Source organism: Mustelus asterias, chromosome 31, assembly GCF_964213995.1.
Source record: "Mustelus asterias chromosome 31, sMusAst1.hap1.1, whole genome shotgun sequence".
Classification (NCBI taxonomy): Eukaryota; Metazoa; Chordata; class Chondrichthyes; order Carcharhiniformes; family Triakidae; genus Mustelus; species Mustelus asterias.
In genome coordinates this window covers 3,601,725-3,617,419 of record NC_135831.1, presented here as the reverse complement: position 1 = coordinate 3,617,419, position 15,695 = coordinate 3,601,725, and the positions used below count along the sequence as shown (strand labels likewise).

General features: G+C 51.4%; 1 protein-coding gene across 1 annotated transcript in view; it reads left to right on the top strand.

Annotated features, from left to right (window-relative positions):
- LOC144481689 (uncharacterized) overlaps nucleotides 1-15,695 on the top strand; it is a 97,233-nt gene that overhangs the window by 50,321 nt on the left and 31,217 nt on the right. Inside the window, exons 16-20 of the mRNA XM_078200824.1 lie at nucleotides 372-2,066; nucleotides 6,285-6,388; nucleotides 8,029-8,155; nucleotides 11,703-11,826; nucleotides 13,675-13,802. Of these exons, the coding sequence (XP_078056950.1) occupies nucleotides 372-2,066; nucleotides 6,285-6,388; nucleotides 8,029-8,155; nucleotides 11,703-11,826; nucleotides 13,675-13,802 (2,178 nt within the window). The remainder of the gene's footprint in view (nucleotides 1-371; nucleotides 2,067-6,284; nucleotides 6,389-8,028; nucleotides 8,156-11,702; nucleotides 11,827-13,674; nucleotides 13,803-15,695) is intronic.

Sequence of the window (15,695 nt, the reverse complement as noted above, 5' to 3'; positions counted from 1 at the left end):
GGATCAACTGAGCCTTAGTGTGGCCAGGTTTTCTGCGTCGCCGATTGGCTCAGGAACTGGGTGCGGCCAGGTCGTTGGAGCGTGTAATCGACCGCTGAGCCCCGAGGGGCCGTGCGACCGCATTTTAGGTTCGATAGAATGCGATGAGAACACGCGCTGGTCGGGCAAGGCACTTTATCCAAGGAGGATCGAGCTTGGGTTTGTTTTTTTCAGCGTCAAATCTGTTGCGAAATCAGGTTCCTCTGAGCAGGGTTAAGGCTGAAGCAGGATGCTGAGTATTACAACCCTCTCCTCTTCCTGATGTTTGCCGTGGGTGGAATAAGAATTAGGATTCCGCGCACTGACTGGAGGCTGTTTTTTGATGATTGCAGTGAGTGAGGTACCAGCTGGGATTCCGTGCGGCGATCGGAGCCTTGCCTGCGAAGCAATGTCTGGGAGACAGGAAGCGGAGGCTGCTCGACGCCCCGAGGAGGAAGCACCTCGTGGGGCTGGCGGCCACGAGGGCGCCTCGTGTCCTGGGAGCCCGCCCCCAGGATCTGAGCGGGGCGAGGCCCACCGCGGCCTGGCGAAGGAGCTGGCGAACGGAGAGGGGAGGCCGGCTCTGAGTCCCGGCGTGGCTGTCAGCCAGGAGGAAATCTCCTCCTCGCTCGGTGGAGCAAGAGGAAATGGAGAGTGCGTGGTGGAATGCGTGCAGTGCCCTGGGGGAACTGGAGCAGTCCTGACTGACGTGGCGACTGCAGCCGGCCCAGACAATGCCAGACCCGTCGCAGACGCAAGGCACCGTGAGAATGCCTCGCCGATTAAACGGGTAAATGAAAATGGGCTGGCCGGGCAGACGTCGCCAGCCTCCGAGATCAAAGCCGGGAGGACAGACGACCTCGGATCGCCAGCCTCCGAGATCAAAGCCGGGAGGACAGACGACCTCGGATCGCCAGCCTCCGAGATGGAAGCCGCGGCGACGAACCCTCCCGCCTCGCCCCTCCCTGACCCCGATTCTGGAGCAACCGGCCCACCCTCGGAGCTTCAGCCCGGAGGGACGGGTCTTCCTGGGTCGGGCGTCTTGGAGACGGGAGCTACGGGGACGGAGCTTCCCGGGTCAGCCGTGCCGGAAGCTGGAGGGACAGGCTTTCCTGGATCCTTCGTCTCGGAGGCCGTCGGCGAAGGGGCACACCTTCCGGGGGTGACCGTCTCCGAGACTGACGGAAGGGCAACCCTTCTCGCTTCCAAGCCGGAATCCGGAGAGGCAAATGGTCCGATGCCGGCCGTCTCGGGAAGCGAGCGCCCTCCGTCTTTGAACTTGGGACAGGGCCAGAAAATGGCAAATGCGGAAGGTCCGTGCGCGTCCCCGCAAGAACCTGCGCCTGGAAGCGTAGCGGCGTCAGTCACTTGCAGTTTAGAAAATGGGGGAGCTTCGCTGCCTCTAACTTCAGCCGAGTGCGCCGTTCGCGAACTGGAGGGAGCAGGAACTGATTTGGAATCCCTGGAGGAACCCTCCATCGGTACGGGAGCGACTGAAGCTTTAGATACCCGCGAGGACTCTGTGGCCCTTCCACCAGCGGGACGCGCGGAAGAGCAGACGGGCGCTCCGGCCAGTGAGCGCCGGGGCGCCAGCCTCGAAGCAGAGGGGGACACGGTAGGGGATCCCTCTCGAGTAGGAGAGCGGGACGGGAATGCCGAGTCGGAAGGCGCCCGGCCGGGAGTGCCCGCTTCCATTCCGACGGGAGAGCGGGCCACCCCAGCCGGGACGGGCGACGTGGCTGTCACGCCCGCTCCCTCGGCAGACCAGGCGGGGCCCGGGGACCCGGAGACCCACAGGCGATCGAGGCGGCGGAGGAGGAGAGGGAGGAAGTCCTGTTCCAGTGTCGAGGCAGACTGTGAATCGAGGGGTGCTGACGTTACGTCATCAGACCAGGGCCTCCAGGCCGCGGAGATGACGATCCCAGCGCCCCCTGTTGGTGTGGTACAGACCCCTCATAATGGAGTGAAGGAACCGTGGAGTGATGTTAGAGCAGGCGACAGCTACTCAGAGCGTGAGAAGATGATAGTGGGCTGTAATCACTCTGAAAGTAAGGATATTTTAACACCCCCAGTCAGTTTTGATTTTGACACCCAGAAATGTTGATTCAACTTTTGAAAATTTAGATTTTAACACACACCGATAGAAGAACAAGTCAACCATTCAACCCCTCAAGCTTGCCCCACTGTTCAGTAAGATCATAAGAACTAGGAGCAGGAGTAGGCCATCTAGCCCCTCGAGCCTGCCCCGCCATTCAATAAGATCATGGCTGATCTGAAGTGGATCAGTTCCACTTACCCGCCTGATCCCTATAACCCCTAATTCCCTTACCGATCAGGAATCCATCTATCCGTGATTTAAACATATTCAACGAGGTAGCCTCCACCGCTTCAGTGGGCAGAGAATTCCAGAGATTCACCACCCTCTGAGAGAAGAAGTTCCTCCTCAACTCTGTCCTAAACTGACCCCCCTTTATTTTGAGGCTGTGCCCTCTGGTTCTGGCTTCCTTTCTAAGTGGAAAGAATCTCTCCACCTCTACCCTATCCAGCCCCTTCATTATCTTATAGGTCTCTCTAAGATCCCCCCTCAGCCTTCTAAATTCCAACGAGTACAAACCCAATCTGCTCAGTCTCTCCCCATAATCAACACCCCTCATCTCCGGTATCAACCTGGTGAACCTTCTCTGCACTCCCTCCAAGGCCAATATATCCTTCCGCAAATAAGGGGACCAATACTGCACACAGTATTCCAGCTGCGGCCTCACCAATGCCCTGTACAGATGCTGATCCTTCACCTCAACTGTCCTTTCCTATCTGATCCCTATATCCCTTATTAATCTAAACATCTTCCATGCATTCCAGTTTAAAGTTTATTTATTACTCACAAATAAGGCTTACATTAACACTGCAATGAAGTTATTGTGAAAATGCCTTGTTGTCGCCCACACTCCGGCGCCTGTTCGGGTTACACTGAGGGAGAATTTAGCACGGCCAATGCACCCCTAACCTGCACGTTTTTCCGAGGGAAACTGGGAGGGAACCGGAGCACCCGGAGGAAACCCACGCAGACACGGGGGAGAACGTGCAAACTCCACACAGACAGTGACCCAAGCCGGGAATCAAACCCAGGTCCCTGGCGCTGTGAGGCAGCAGTGCTAACCATTGTGCTACCGTGTCGCCCCTCCTATATCCCTTATTATTCAGCTATTAATCTAAACACTTTTCAAGCTTCCAGTTTAAAATTTATTTATTCGTGTTGCAAGTCGGCTTACATTCACACTGCAATGAAGTTACTGTGAAATTCCCCTCGTCGCCACACTCCGGTGCCTGTTCGGGTCGATGCACCCTAACCTGCACGTCTTTGGAGTGTGGGAGGAAACCGGAGCACCCGGAGGAAACCCACGCAGACACGGGGGGAGAACGTGCAGACTCCGCACAGACAGTGACCCAAGCCGGGAATCGAACCCAGGTCCCTGGTGCTGAGAGGCAGCAGTGCTAACCCACTGTGCCATCGTGCCTCCCTTCAAACAAGAACAGGAGTCGACTCTGAATTGATCCAGCAATTTCTCTCTCTCTCGTAGACTTTAGGTACCAACTCACACTTAAAACAGTTGCAACTCAACTATTTTACTGAACTTTAACTCTCAACCGAAAAAGTTTTATAGTTTGTTTATTAGTCACAAGTAAGGCTTACATTAACACTGCAATGAAAATCCCCAAGTCGTCCAGCCCCTGTTCGGGTAACACTGAGGGAGAATTTAGCACGGCCAATGCACCCTAACCAGCAAGTCTTCCAGACTGTGGGAGGAAACTGGAGCACCCGGAGGAAACCCACGCAGACACGGGGGGGAGCTCCACACAGACAGTGACCCAAGCCGGGAATCGAACCAGGGTCCCTGGCGCTGTGAGGCAGCATTGCTAACCCGCTGTGCCATCGAACCGCCTAACAACAACTTCACTGAACTTAAACTCTTTACTAAACTTCTACTTTACTGAACATCATTTACTGAATTTTAACTCTTAACTCAACATTAACTTTAATCATTTAACTGAAAATAAATACCACCAGGTTTAGGAAAACCTTGACCAAGAAATATTCCCGATCTATCTCCTCTCTCTGAAGATTTCTTCAGGGCACACGACTGACGATGGTTAATCACTGCAGCGTTGTCGTTGGCAAACCAAGGACTGCGCATGTCTTTCAGAGGCTTCCAGAAGATTCTCTGCCATCCGGCCAATCGTGCAACCAGAAACCGGTCACATGGCTTAAATCCAAATGAAATTACTGGTGCACGACGCCATTATGCTTAGTTTTGATTGTATGTCCCTCACATAACGGGAATAAAATTGGATGCCATCGTGTCTACTCAAAAGTAAACGGCTTCCCTTATTTGGTCAACACAGGAAACTTCAGGCCACAGTTTCCAGACCAGGTCCCTGACTCAGTAACTTTGCCTGCATCTGGTTGTAACTATGAGTTGACCAAAAATCCCAGCATGCTTAACTCTCAGCCAGGATAGCCCTTTCAAAGCCGCTATTGTTGTTAAGTCATTGTTGTAATCATTCTTTCTTTATTTCCTTCGCAACCAAAAACCTTATCGATCCTTTGCCTTGTGCGTATACAATAACTGGACATCCACAACTTGTTGGGATAGTGGATGTCAAAGCTTCACAATCCTTTGAGTGGAGGAGTTGGGGGTGGGGAGAGAGGAATCTCCTTATCTCAGGCCTAAACGACCAACCTTTTTTAACCTGTGACCATGCGGCCTGTTTCTAGGCTCTCCAGCTGCGGGGAGCACGTCCTCCCAGCGTCTCCTCGGTTTTTCTTTTCTTGATTTGGAGTTTCAACGGGATCACATCTCTTCTGAACTCCAGAGACTACAGGCTCGATCTCTCCTCGTAGGACGGTCCTGTCATCCCAAAAAATTAACCCAGTGAGCCTTGATTGTGCTCCCTCTAAAATCAAGTATACCCCACTTGAAGCTGACCAGAGATGCACAGGCCACTCGAGGCGTGGCCTCACCATAGCCGCTGTATACCGACAGCAAGTCTTGCTTTTGATTCTTTTCCAAACCCTCTCCGTGCAATTGAGGCTTGCAAACTATTTTCCTTCCTACTTAGAATCATAGAATCCCTACATTGCAGATGGAGGCCATTCGGCCCGTAACACCTGTACAAACAACAATCCCACCCAGGCCCTGCCCCTATGTATTTGTCCTGCTAATCCCCTGACACAAAGGGGCAATTTAGCATGGCCAATCTACCCAACCCGCACATCTTTGGACACTAGGGGGCAGTTTAGCACGGCCAATCCACCTAACCTGCACATCTTTAGACACTAAGGGGCAATTTAGCATGGCCAATCCACCCAACCGGCACATCTTTGGACACTAAGGTTCAATTTAGCATGGCCAATCCACCTAACCTGCACATCTTTGGACACTAAGGTTCAATTTAGCATGGCCAATCCACCTAACCTGCACATCTTTGGACACTAAGGGGCAATTTAGCATGGCCAATCCACCTAACCTGCACATCTTTGGACACTAAGGTTCAATTTAGCATGGCCAATCCACCTAACCTGCACATCTTTGGACACTAAGGGGCAATTTAGCATGGCCAATCCACCTAACCCGTACATCTTTGGACACTAAGGTTCAATTTAGCATGGCCAATCCACCTAACCCGTACATCTTTGGACACTAAGGTTCAATTTAGCATGGCCAATCCACCTAACCCGCACATCTTTGGACACTAAGGGGCAATTTAGCATGGCCAATCCACCCTAACCTACACATCTTTGGGACACTAAGGGGCAATTTAGCATGGCCAATCCACCCAACCGGCACATCTTTGGACACTAAGGTTCAATTTAGCATGGCCAATCCACCTAACCCACACATCTTTGGACACTAAGGGGCAATTTAGCATGGCCAATCCACCTAACCTGCACATCTTTGGACACTAAGGGGCAATTTAGCATGGCCAATCCACCTAACCCGCACATCTTTGGACACTAAGGGGCAATTCAGCAGGGCCAATCCTGATCCATGTTGGCCCTTCCAGATAATGCAATCCGGTGGGTGAAAACACCGCCATTAAAATCTTCAGCGAGCGTAGAATATTTCCAAGTTAACGTCTACATACTATCACATCCCCGCTGTTTATTGTCAGTGTGCTGTGTAGTGGGGTCCCGTGGTGCGCTGCTCAAGGATTGCAGTTTGAATTACTTCAGTGAATTACTTTGTTTTCCATCTTTTTGTGTCCAGAAGCCGGGCAGTCAGAGGTGGACATAGAAGAAGACATCAGTGCGATGTGTCTTAAAGTGGACAAGGAGACCTGTGAAGTGATGGGAAAGCAGGAAATGGACAAGGTAAAGGGCCTAAAACGTGTTCGGTTCGCAACTGTATTTGCACTGTTAATAGAATCATAGAAGCCCGACAGTGCACACAGAGGCCATTCGGTCCATCGAGCCTACACTGACTACAATTCCACCCAAGCCCTATTGCCATAACCCTGGACGTTTATCCTAGCTAGTCCCCCCAACAGTAAGTGCCAATTTAGCATGGCCAATGCACCTAACCCGCACATCTTTGGACACTAAGGGGCAATTTATCATGGCCAATGCACCTAACCTGCACATCTTTGGACACTAAGGTGCAATTTAGCATGGCCAATCCACCTAACCTACAGATTGTACGATGGATAGAAACTGGAGTATCCGGCGGAAACCCACGCAGACACGGGGAGAACACGCAAACTCCACACAGACGGTGACCCAAGCCGGGAATTGAACCCGAGTCCCTGGCGCTATGAAGCAGCAGTGCTAACCACTGTGCCACCCTTCTGTTCTGATGTGAAATGCTCATTCCTAGGTATTGGTAACCAAAATCCTTTTTCTCTCTCACGTTTCTTTTTTCCTTCCTTCTCCACTCTCTCTGCCTCCCAGTCCCCACCCCTCCCAATGGCCTTGCCCCATCTCCCAAATCCATTCTGCCCCTCCTTGGGGCGGCACAGTGGTTAGCACTGCTGTCTCACAGCGCCGGGGTCCCGGGTTCGATTCACGTATCTGCGTGGGTTTCCTCCGGGTGCTCCGAGTTCCTCCCACAGTCCAAAGATGTGCAGGTTAGGTGGATTGGCCATGCTAAATTGCCCCTTCGTGTCCAAAGATGTGCGGGTTAGGTGGATTGGCCATGCTAAATTGTCCCTTGTTGTCCAAAGATGTGCGGGTTAGGTGGATTGGCCATGCTAAATTGTCCCTTGTTGTCCAAAGATGTGCTGGTTAGATGGATTGGCCATGCTAAATTGTCCCTTAGTGTCCAAAGATGTGCGGGTTAGGTGGATTGGCCATGCTAAATTGCCCCTTAGTGTCCAGAGATGTGCGGGTTAGGTGGATTGGCCATGCTAAATTGTCCCTTGTTGTCCAAAGATGTGCTGGTTAGATGGATTGGCCATGCTAAATTGCCCCTTAGTGTCCAGGGATGTGCGGGTTAGGTGGATTGGCCATGCTAAATTGCCCCTTAGTGTCCAGAGATGTGCGGGTTAGGTGGATTGGCCGTGCTAAATTGCCCCTTAGTGTCCAGGGATGTGCGGGTTAGGTGGATTGGCCATGCTAAATTGCCCCTTAGTGTCCAGAGATGTGCGGGTTAGGTGGATTGGCCATGCTAAATTGCCCCTTAGTGTCCAGGGATGTGCGGGTTAGGTGGATTGGCCATGCTAAATTGCCCCTTAGTGTCAAGGGGATTGGCAAGAGTAAATGCATAGGGTTTTGGGGATGGGGCCTGGGTGGGATTGTGGTCGGTGCAGACTCGATGGGCCGAATGGCCGCCTTCTGCACTGCAGGGATTCTTCACCTACTGCCTCTTCCACTCAGCTAATCTTTGCCCTTTGTCCCCATCGCCCTCTGTGGACAACCTTGTGCGCCAATAACATTTACCCAAACCTTTTTTGTTTGGTGGATTCATGAGTTCTCAAAATGACTTTTCTTTCCACTCTGCCTGTCTTGGCTTCAAGGCAGCGACGCAAGAAGCTGCTGAGGAAGTTGGAGGGGGGAATGACCAGGCTGAAGACGCTGCAACGAAACCGGAGCAGAAAGTGGAGGAACAGAATATGAAGGAACGTGAAAAGACACCCAAGCCAGGTAACCGAGCAGGTGTTGGGGGCTTTGGGAAGCTACTCCAAAGCAGGTCCACGTGTGGGGTGGGTGGCTGATTTCCACTTGCGTTTTTCCATTTTCTTCAGCTGTTTTTTGTTGTTCGTTCATGGAATCCCTTTAGTGTGGAAGGAGGCCATTCGGCCCATCGAGTCTGCACCGACCACAATCCCACCCAGGCCCTATTCCCTCCCGAAAGCTTTCGGCCTTACTTTCCTTCAGGAAGCCCCTGAAAAAACTCACCTCGTCTGATCATTGGTCCCAACATCTCATCAAGACTGAAGTGTCACGTTTTGTGTTAACATGTGAAGTGCGGGGAAACAGATTTAAGTTCCAGGTGTTGGGGGAGCGCCAGGGAAATTGGGAGCAATTAGTCACTCTCCGTCGGAATCCCCTTCCCCTGAAAGTCCTAACCTCACATATATACCCTGAGAACCCTCCTGACACGAAGGGTCAATTTAGCACGGACAATCAACCCAACCCACGCATCTTTCGGACTGTGGGAGGAAACCGGAGCGCCCGGAGGAAACCCACGCAGACACGGGGAGAATGTGCAGACTCCACACAGACGGTCACCCAAGCCGGGAATCGAACCCGGGTCCCTGGCGTCGTGAGGCAGCCGTGCTGACCACTGTGCCACCGTGCCGCATTCGTGGGACATGGGCGTCACTGGTTAGGCCAGCATTTATTGCCCATCTCCAGCTGCCCCTTGAGAAGGTGGTGGGGGAGCCGCCATCTTGAATCGCTGCAGTCCACCTGCTGTGGGTTGACCCACAATGCCGTTAGGGAGGGAACTCCAGGATTTTGACCCAGCGACTGCGAAGGAACGGCCGATATATTCCCAAGTCAGGACGGTGAGTGGTAACTTGCAGGTGGTGGTGTTCCCAGGTATCTGCTGCCCTTGTCTTTCTCAATGGAAGTGGTCATGGGATTGGAAGGAGCTGTCTAAGGATCTTTGGTGAATTGCTGCAGTACATCTTGTAGATGGTACACGTGGTTGCGTCGGTGGTGGAGGGAGTGAGTGTTTGTGGATGGGGTGCCAATCAAGCGGGGCTGCTTTGTCCTGGATGGTGTCGAGCTTCTCGAGTGTTGTTGGGAGCCGCGCTCATCCAGGCAAGAGGGGAATATTCCATCCCACTCCTGACTTGTGCCATGTATGTGGATGGTAATGCCACTAGGTGAAGGCCTCGTGGTATTATCGCTAGAATATTAATCCGCAAACTCAGCTAATGTTCTGGGGACCCGGGTTCGAATCCCGCCACGGCAGATGGTAGAATTTGAATTCAATTTTTAAAAAATCTGGAATTAAGACCATAAAACTATTGTCGATTATTGGGAAAACCCATCTGGTTCACTAATGTCTTTTAGGGAAGGAAATCTGCCATCCTTACCTGGTCTGGCCTCCATATGGATTCAACCCCGCAGCAATTTGGTTGACTCTCAACTGCCCTCTGGCAACTAGGGATGGGCGATCGATGCTGGCCCAGCCAGCGATGCCCATGTCCCACGAATAAATCATAACACCCCTGGCCCCTGTGTGCTTGATAATTACTTTCCTAAAGATAGCATTGGCGTTCAGGGGAAGGGGATTCCTAGGAAGAGTCAGTCATTGCTCTCAGTGTCCCTTGTGCTCCTCCAACACTTCGAACTTAAACCTGTTTCGCCGCATTTCACACGATAAAACAAAATGTGACACTTCAGCCAGAGGAAATATTGGGTCCAATGGTCAGACCCCGAGTCGAAGACGTGCATTTTTAGGAGCTTCATAAAAGGAGGATAGTGAGGCAGAAAGGTTTCGGCAGAGAATTCCAGAGAGTCGGACCCAGGTAACTGATAGCGGGAGGGTGGCACGGTGGTTAGCACTGCTGCCTCACAGCGCCGGACACCCAGGTTCAATGCCCAGCTCAGCACTGTTTGTGTGGAGTCTGCACATTCTCCCCATGTCTGCGTGGGTTTCCTCCGGGAGTTCCGGTTTCCTCCCACAGTCCAAAATGTGTAGGTTAAGTGGATTGGCCATGCTAAATTCCCCTTAGTGTCCAAAGATGTGCGGGTTAGATGGATTGGCCATGCTAAATTGCCCCTTAGTGTCCAAAGATGTGCGGGTTAGATGGATTGGCCATGCTAAATTGCCCCTTAGTGTCCAAAGATGTGCGGGTTAGATGGATTGGCCATGCTAAATTGCCCCTTAGTGTCCAAAGATGTGCGGGTTAGGTGGATTGGCCATGCTAAATTCCCCTTAGTGTCCAAAGATGTGCGGGTTAGGTGGATTGGCCATGCTAAATTGCCCCTTAGTGTCCAAAGATGTGCAGGTTAGATGGATTGGCCATGCTAAATTGCCCCTTAGTGTCCAAAGATATGGTTAGGTGGATTGGCCATGCTAAATTGCCCCTTAGTGTCCAAAGATGTGTAGGTCAGGTGGATTGGCCATGCTACATGTCTCTCAGCATCCAAAGTTTTTAAAAAGTTTTTTATTTATTAGACATAAGTAAGGCTTATATTAACACAGCAATGAAGTTACTGTGAAAAATTCCCCTCGTCGCCACAGTCCGGCGCCTGTTCGGGTCAGTACACCCTCACCTAGGGCGGCACGGTAGCACAGTGGTTAGCACTGCTGTTTCACAGCTCCAAGGACCTGGGTTCGATTCCCGGCTTGGGTCACTGTCTGTGTGGAGTTTGCACATTCTCCCCGTGTCTGCGTGGATTTCCTCCGGGTGCTCCGGTTTCCTCCCACAGTCCAAAGATGTGCGGGTTAGGTGGATTGGCCATGCTAAAATTGTCCCTTAGTGTCCTGAGATGCGTAGATTAGAGAGATTAGCGGGTACAATATGGAGGGATATGGGGGTAGGGCCGGGGTGGGATTGTGGTCAGTGCAGACTCGATGGGCCGAATGGCCTCTTTCTGCACTGTAGGGTTTCTATGATGTGGAGATGCCGGCGTTGGACTGGGGTCGGCACAGTACGAAGTCTCACAACACCAGGTTAAAGTCCAACAGGTTTATTTGGTAGCAAATACCATAAGCCTTCGAAGCAATGCTCCTTCGTCAGATGGAGTGGTCGGAGAACAGAGACCACTCCATCTGACGAAGGAGCATTGCTCCGAAAGCTTATGGTATTTGCTACCAAATAAACCTGTTGGACTTTAACCTGGTGTTGTGAGACTTCTTACTGGGTTTCTATGAACCAGTGCGTCTTTCAGAATGTGGGATGTGCGGGTTGGATGGACTGACCATGCTAAATTTCCCCTTAGTGTCCAAAGATGTGCAAATTAGGGGGATTAGCGGGGTAAATGCATGGGGTTACGGGGATGGGGCAGAGGGGAGGATCTGGGTAAGATGCTCAGTCGGAGAGTTGGTGCAGACCTGATGGGCCGAACGGCCTCATCCTGCGCTGGGAGGGAGCGGTTAGAATCGGGGATGCGGTAGAAGCCGGGACGGGTGTACAAGTTACGGTGTGAGCAGAAAAGGGAGTCCTCGGGCTTGTGCTGACAGATGTGTCGACTGATGTTCTTGTGTTTACCCTGTTCCCTCCCCGAACAGCGCATCACCTGATAGTGAGTAACCTGGATACTGTGAGGAATTTTGCAGAGCTGCAAATTGCGATCATCAGCTTCTTCATGGTGAGGAGGCTACTGGTCACTTCCATCAGGATGAAGAAATCCAGGTACGGCTCTGCCTGTCACCGTCATTCAGATAATGTGTCTCTTTCCACTTGTATCTGTTTCTTTATTCCCTCTACTTATTAGTACCCGGAGTGTCGCAGCTTCCTCGCTGGTTATTTTACTTTTAATGACAATCCAGCAGTGTTTTAGAATCATAGAAATCCCGACTGTGCTGAAAGAGGCCATTGGGCCCATCTAGTCTGCACCCAGGCCCTATCCCCATGCATTTACCCTAGCTAGTCCCCCTGACTCTAAGGGGCAATTTAGCATGGCCAATCCATCTAACCTACACATCTTTGGACACGAAGGGACAATTTAGCATGGCCAATCCACCTAACCTGCACATCTTTGGACACTAAGGGACAATTTAGCACGGCCAATCCACCTAACCTACACATCTTTGGACACTAAGGGACAATTTAGCATGGCCAATCCACCTAACCTACACATCTTTGGACACTAAGGGACAATTTAGCACGGCCAATCCACCTAACTTGCACATCTTTGGACACTAAGGGGCAATTTAGCATGGCCAATCCACCTAACTTGCACATCTTTGGACACTAAGGGGCAATTTAGCACGGCCAATCCACTTAACCCGCACATCTTTGGACACTAAGGGGCAATTTAGCACGGCCAATCCACCTAACTTGCACATCTTTGGACACTAAGGGGCAATTTAGCACGGCCAATCCACTTAACCCGCACATCTTTGGACACTAAGGGGCAATTTAGCACGGCCAATCCACCTAACTTGCACATCTTTGGACACTAAGGGGCAATTTAGCATGGCCAATCCACCTAACCTGCACGTCTTTGGACACTAAGGGGCAATTTAGCACAGCCAATCCACCTAACTTGCACGTCTTTGGACACTAAGGGGCAATTTAGCATGGCCAATCCACCTAACCTGCACATCTTTGGACAGAGGGGCAATTTAGCATGGCCAATCCACCTAATCTGCACATCTTTGGACACTAAGGGGCAATTTAGCATGGCCAATCCACCTAACCTGCACATCTTTGGACACTAAGGGGCAATTTAGCATGGCCAATCCACCTAACCTGCACATCTTTGGACTTTATTTGTTTGTTTGTCACCTGTTGTCGCCACACTCCGGCGCCTGTTCGGGTAACACTGAGGGCGAATTTAGCACGGCCAATGCACCCTAACCTGCACGTCTTTGGACTGTGGGAGGAAACCGGAGCACCCAGAGGAATCCCACGCAGACACTGGGAGAACGTGCAAACTCCACACAGACAGTGACCCAAGCCGGGAATCGAACCCGGGTTCCTGCAGGTGTGAGGCAGCAGTGAATCATAGAAGCCCTACAGTGCAGAAGGAGGCCATTCGGCCCATCGAGTCCGCACCGACCACAGTCCCACCCAGGCCCTACCCCCACATATTTTACCCGCTAATCCCTCTAACCGACACATCCCAGGACTCTAAGGGGCAATTTTTTAACCTGGCCAATCAACCTAACCCGCACATCTTTGGACTGTGGGAGGAAACCGGAGCACCCGGAGGAAACCCACGCAGACACGAGGAGAATGTGCAAACTCCACACAGACAGTGACCCGAGCCGGGAATCGAACCCGGGACCCTGGAGCTGTGCTACCGTGCCGCCCCGTGGCTAACCACTGTGCCGCCACTAAGGGGCAACTTGGCATGGCCAATCCACCGAACCGGCACATCTTTGGACATGAAGGGGCAACCTAGCATGGCCAATCCACCTAACCTACACATCTTTGGACACTAATTGGCAATTTAGCATGGCCAATCCACCTAACCTGCACATCTTTGGACACTACCTTGAATTCTGTGTTTCTTTTCGCTCTTCTCCACACCAGAAAACGTGGCTACGTAACCTTTCCCTCCCGGAAGGATGTCACCAGAGCGCTGAAGTACAACGGGGAACCGTTACTGGGCCGTGCCCTGCGCTTACGCAGACCGCAGAAGATTTCAAAACCCATGGCAAGTAAGTTGAGAGCCTGCCTGCTGCCTGAATTGCGTGCAGTCTGGTCCCCGGGAGTTATGATGTGGAGATGCCGGCGTTGGACTGGGGTAAACACAGTAAGGAGTCTAACAACACCGGGTTAAAGTCCCAACAGGTTTATTTGGTAGCAAACCAGAGATCTCCCACTCACCTGACGAAGGGGCAGCGCTCCGAAAGCTAGTGGTGTTTGCTACCAAATAAACCTGTTGGGACTTTAACCTGGCGTTGTTAGACTTCTTACAGCGTTTACCCCGGGAGTTAAGCATTGAGAATAAATGCATTGATTTCTTTTAAAAGTCATCGAGGGTGAGGGAACTAAAGCTGCAGGAGACTGAGGAGGAATTCACGATTCTGTCCTTCTCCAAGAAGAGGGAGGTCCAGAAAACATGTGCGTGGCTGCGTTTGGAATCTGTCAGGACGGTGCTGGAGTTGACAAACGCGTGTTGGAATTTGGTGGGCAGATTATGTGAGCCGCTGTTCCTCTTGTTGTGGGTCCCTGTAGACCGGGGCTCAGTGGGTAACTTCTCAGTAGCCCAGTCCCATCACGCAGTGGGGAAGCCCAGCGATTCCATTCAGCCCACAAACCTGGCCTGCTATCCAGTCTCATCGCTATCATTTGATTTCATCTGATTTATTATTGTCCCATGTATTGGGATACAGTGAAAAGTATTGTTTCTTGCACGCTATACAGACAAAGCATACCGTTCATAGAGTACATAGGGGAGAAGGATTTGATTTATTATTGTCACATGTTTGAGATACAGTGAAAAATATTGTTTCTTGTGCACTATACAGGCAAATTCCATTAATTCCCACGATTAATTCCATTAATTCCCACGATTAATTCCATTAATTCCCACCAGCAAAAAAAAATTCTACCACTGAGGCACTTTGGACATTTTGCATTGCTGCGTCTCCCCAGATTTCAAACTCTTGACATCCAGCCTTCCTTAATGTATCACAGCTTGGTGTGGCTCTGACCAAGTCTGCAAGATACTGCAAAGGGTTGTGAACATAGCCCAGTTCATCACGCAAACCAGCCTCCCATCCATTGACTCTGTCTACACTTCCCGCTGCCTCGGGAAAAGCAGCCAGCATAATCAAGGACCCCCCACGCACCCCGGACATACTAGCCTGAATTCTACCAGCACAATCTAGGTTCACTGGATTGTTTCCAGAGATGAGGGGTTTATCATATGAAGAGAGATTGAACGGTTTAGGCCTATACTCTGGAAGGGCGGTGGCACAGCGGTTGGCACTGCTGCCTCACAGTGCCGGGGACCTGGGTTCAATTCCTGGCTTGGGTCATTGTGTGGAGTTTCCATGTTCTCCCCGTGTCTGCGTGGGTTTCCTCCGGGTGCTCCGGTTTCCTCCCACAGCCCAAAGATGTGCAGGTTAGGTGGATTGGCCGTGATAAATTGCCCCTTAGTGTCAGAGGGACTAGCTAGGGTAAGTGCTTGAGGTTATGGGGATAGGGCCTGGGTGGGATTGTAGTCGGTGCAGATTTGATGGGCCGAATGCCCTCCTTCCGCACTGTAGGGATTCTATGATTCTATGAATTTAGAAGAATGAGGGGATATCAGGATGATGAACGGTGTGGGTAAAGTAGACGTGAGCGGATGCTTCTGCTGGTGGAACATTCTAGGATAAGAGGTGATAGTCTTAGGATAAAATGTACCCGCCTCTACTACTGCCTCTGGCAGCTCATTCCAGACACTCGCCACCCTCAGTGTGGAAAAATTGCCTCTCTGGATCCTTTTGTATCTCTGCCCTCTCACCTTAAACCTATGCCCTCTAGTTTTAGACTCCCCTACCTTTGGGAAAAGATATTGACTATCTGGTTGATCTGTGCCCCTCATTATTTTATAGACCTCT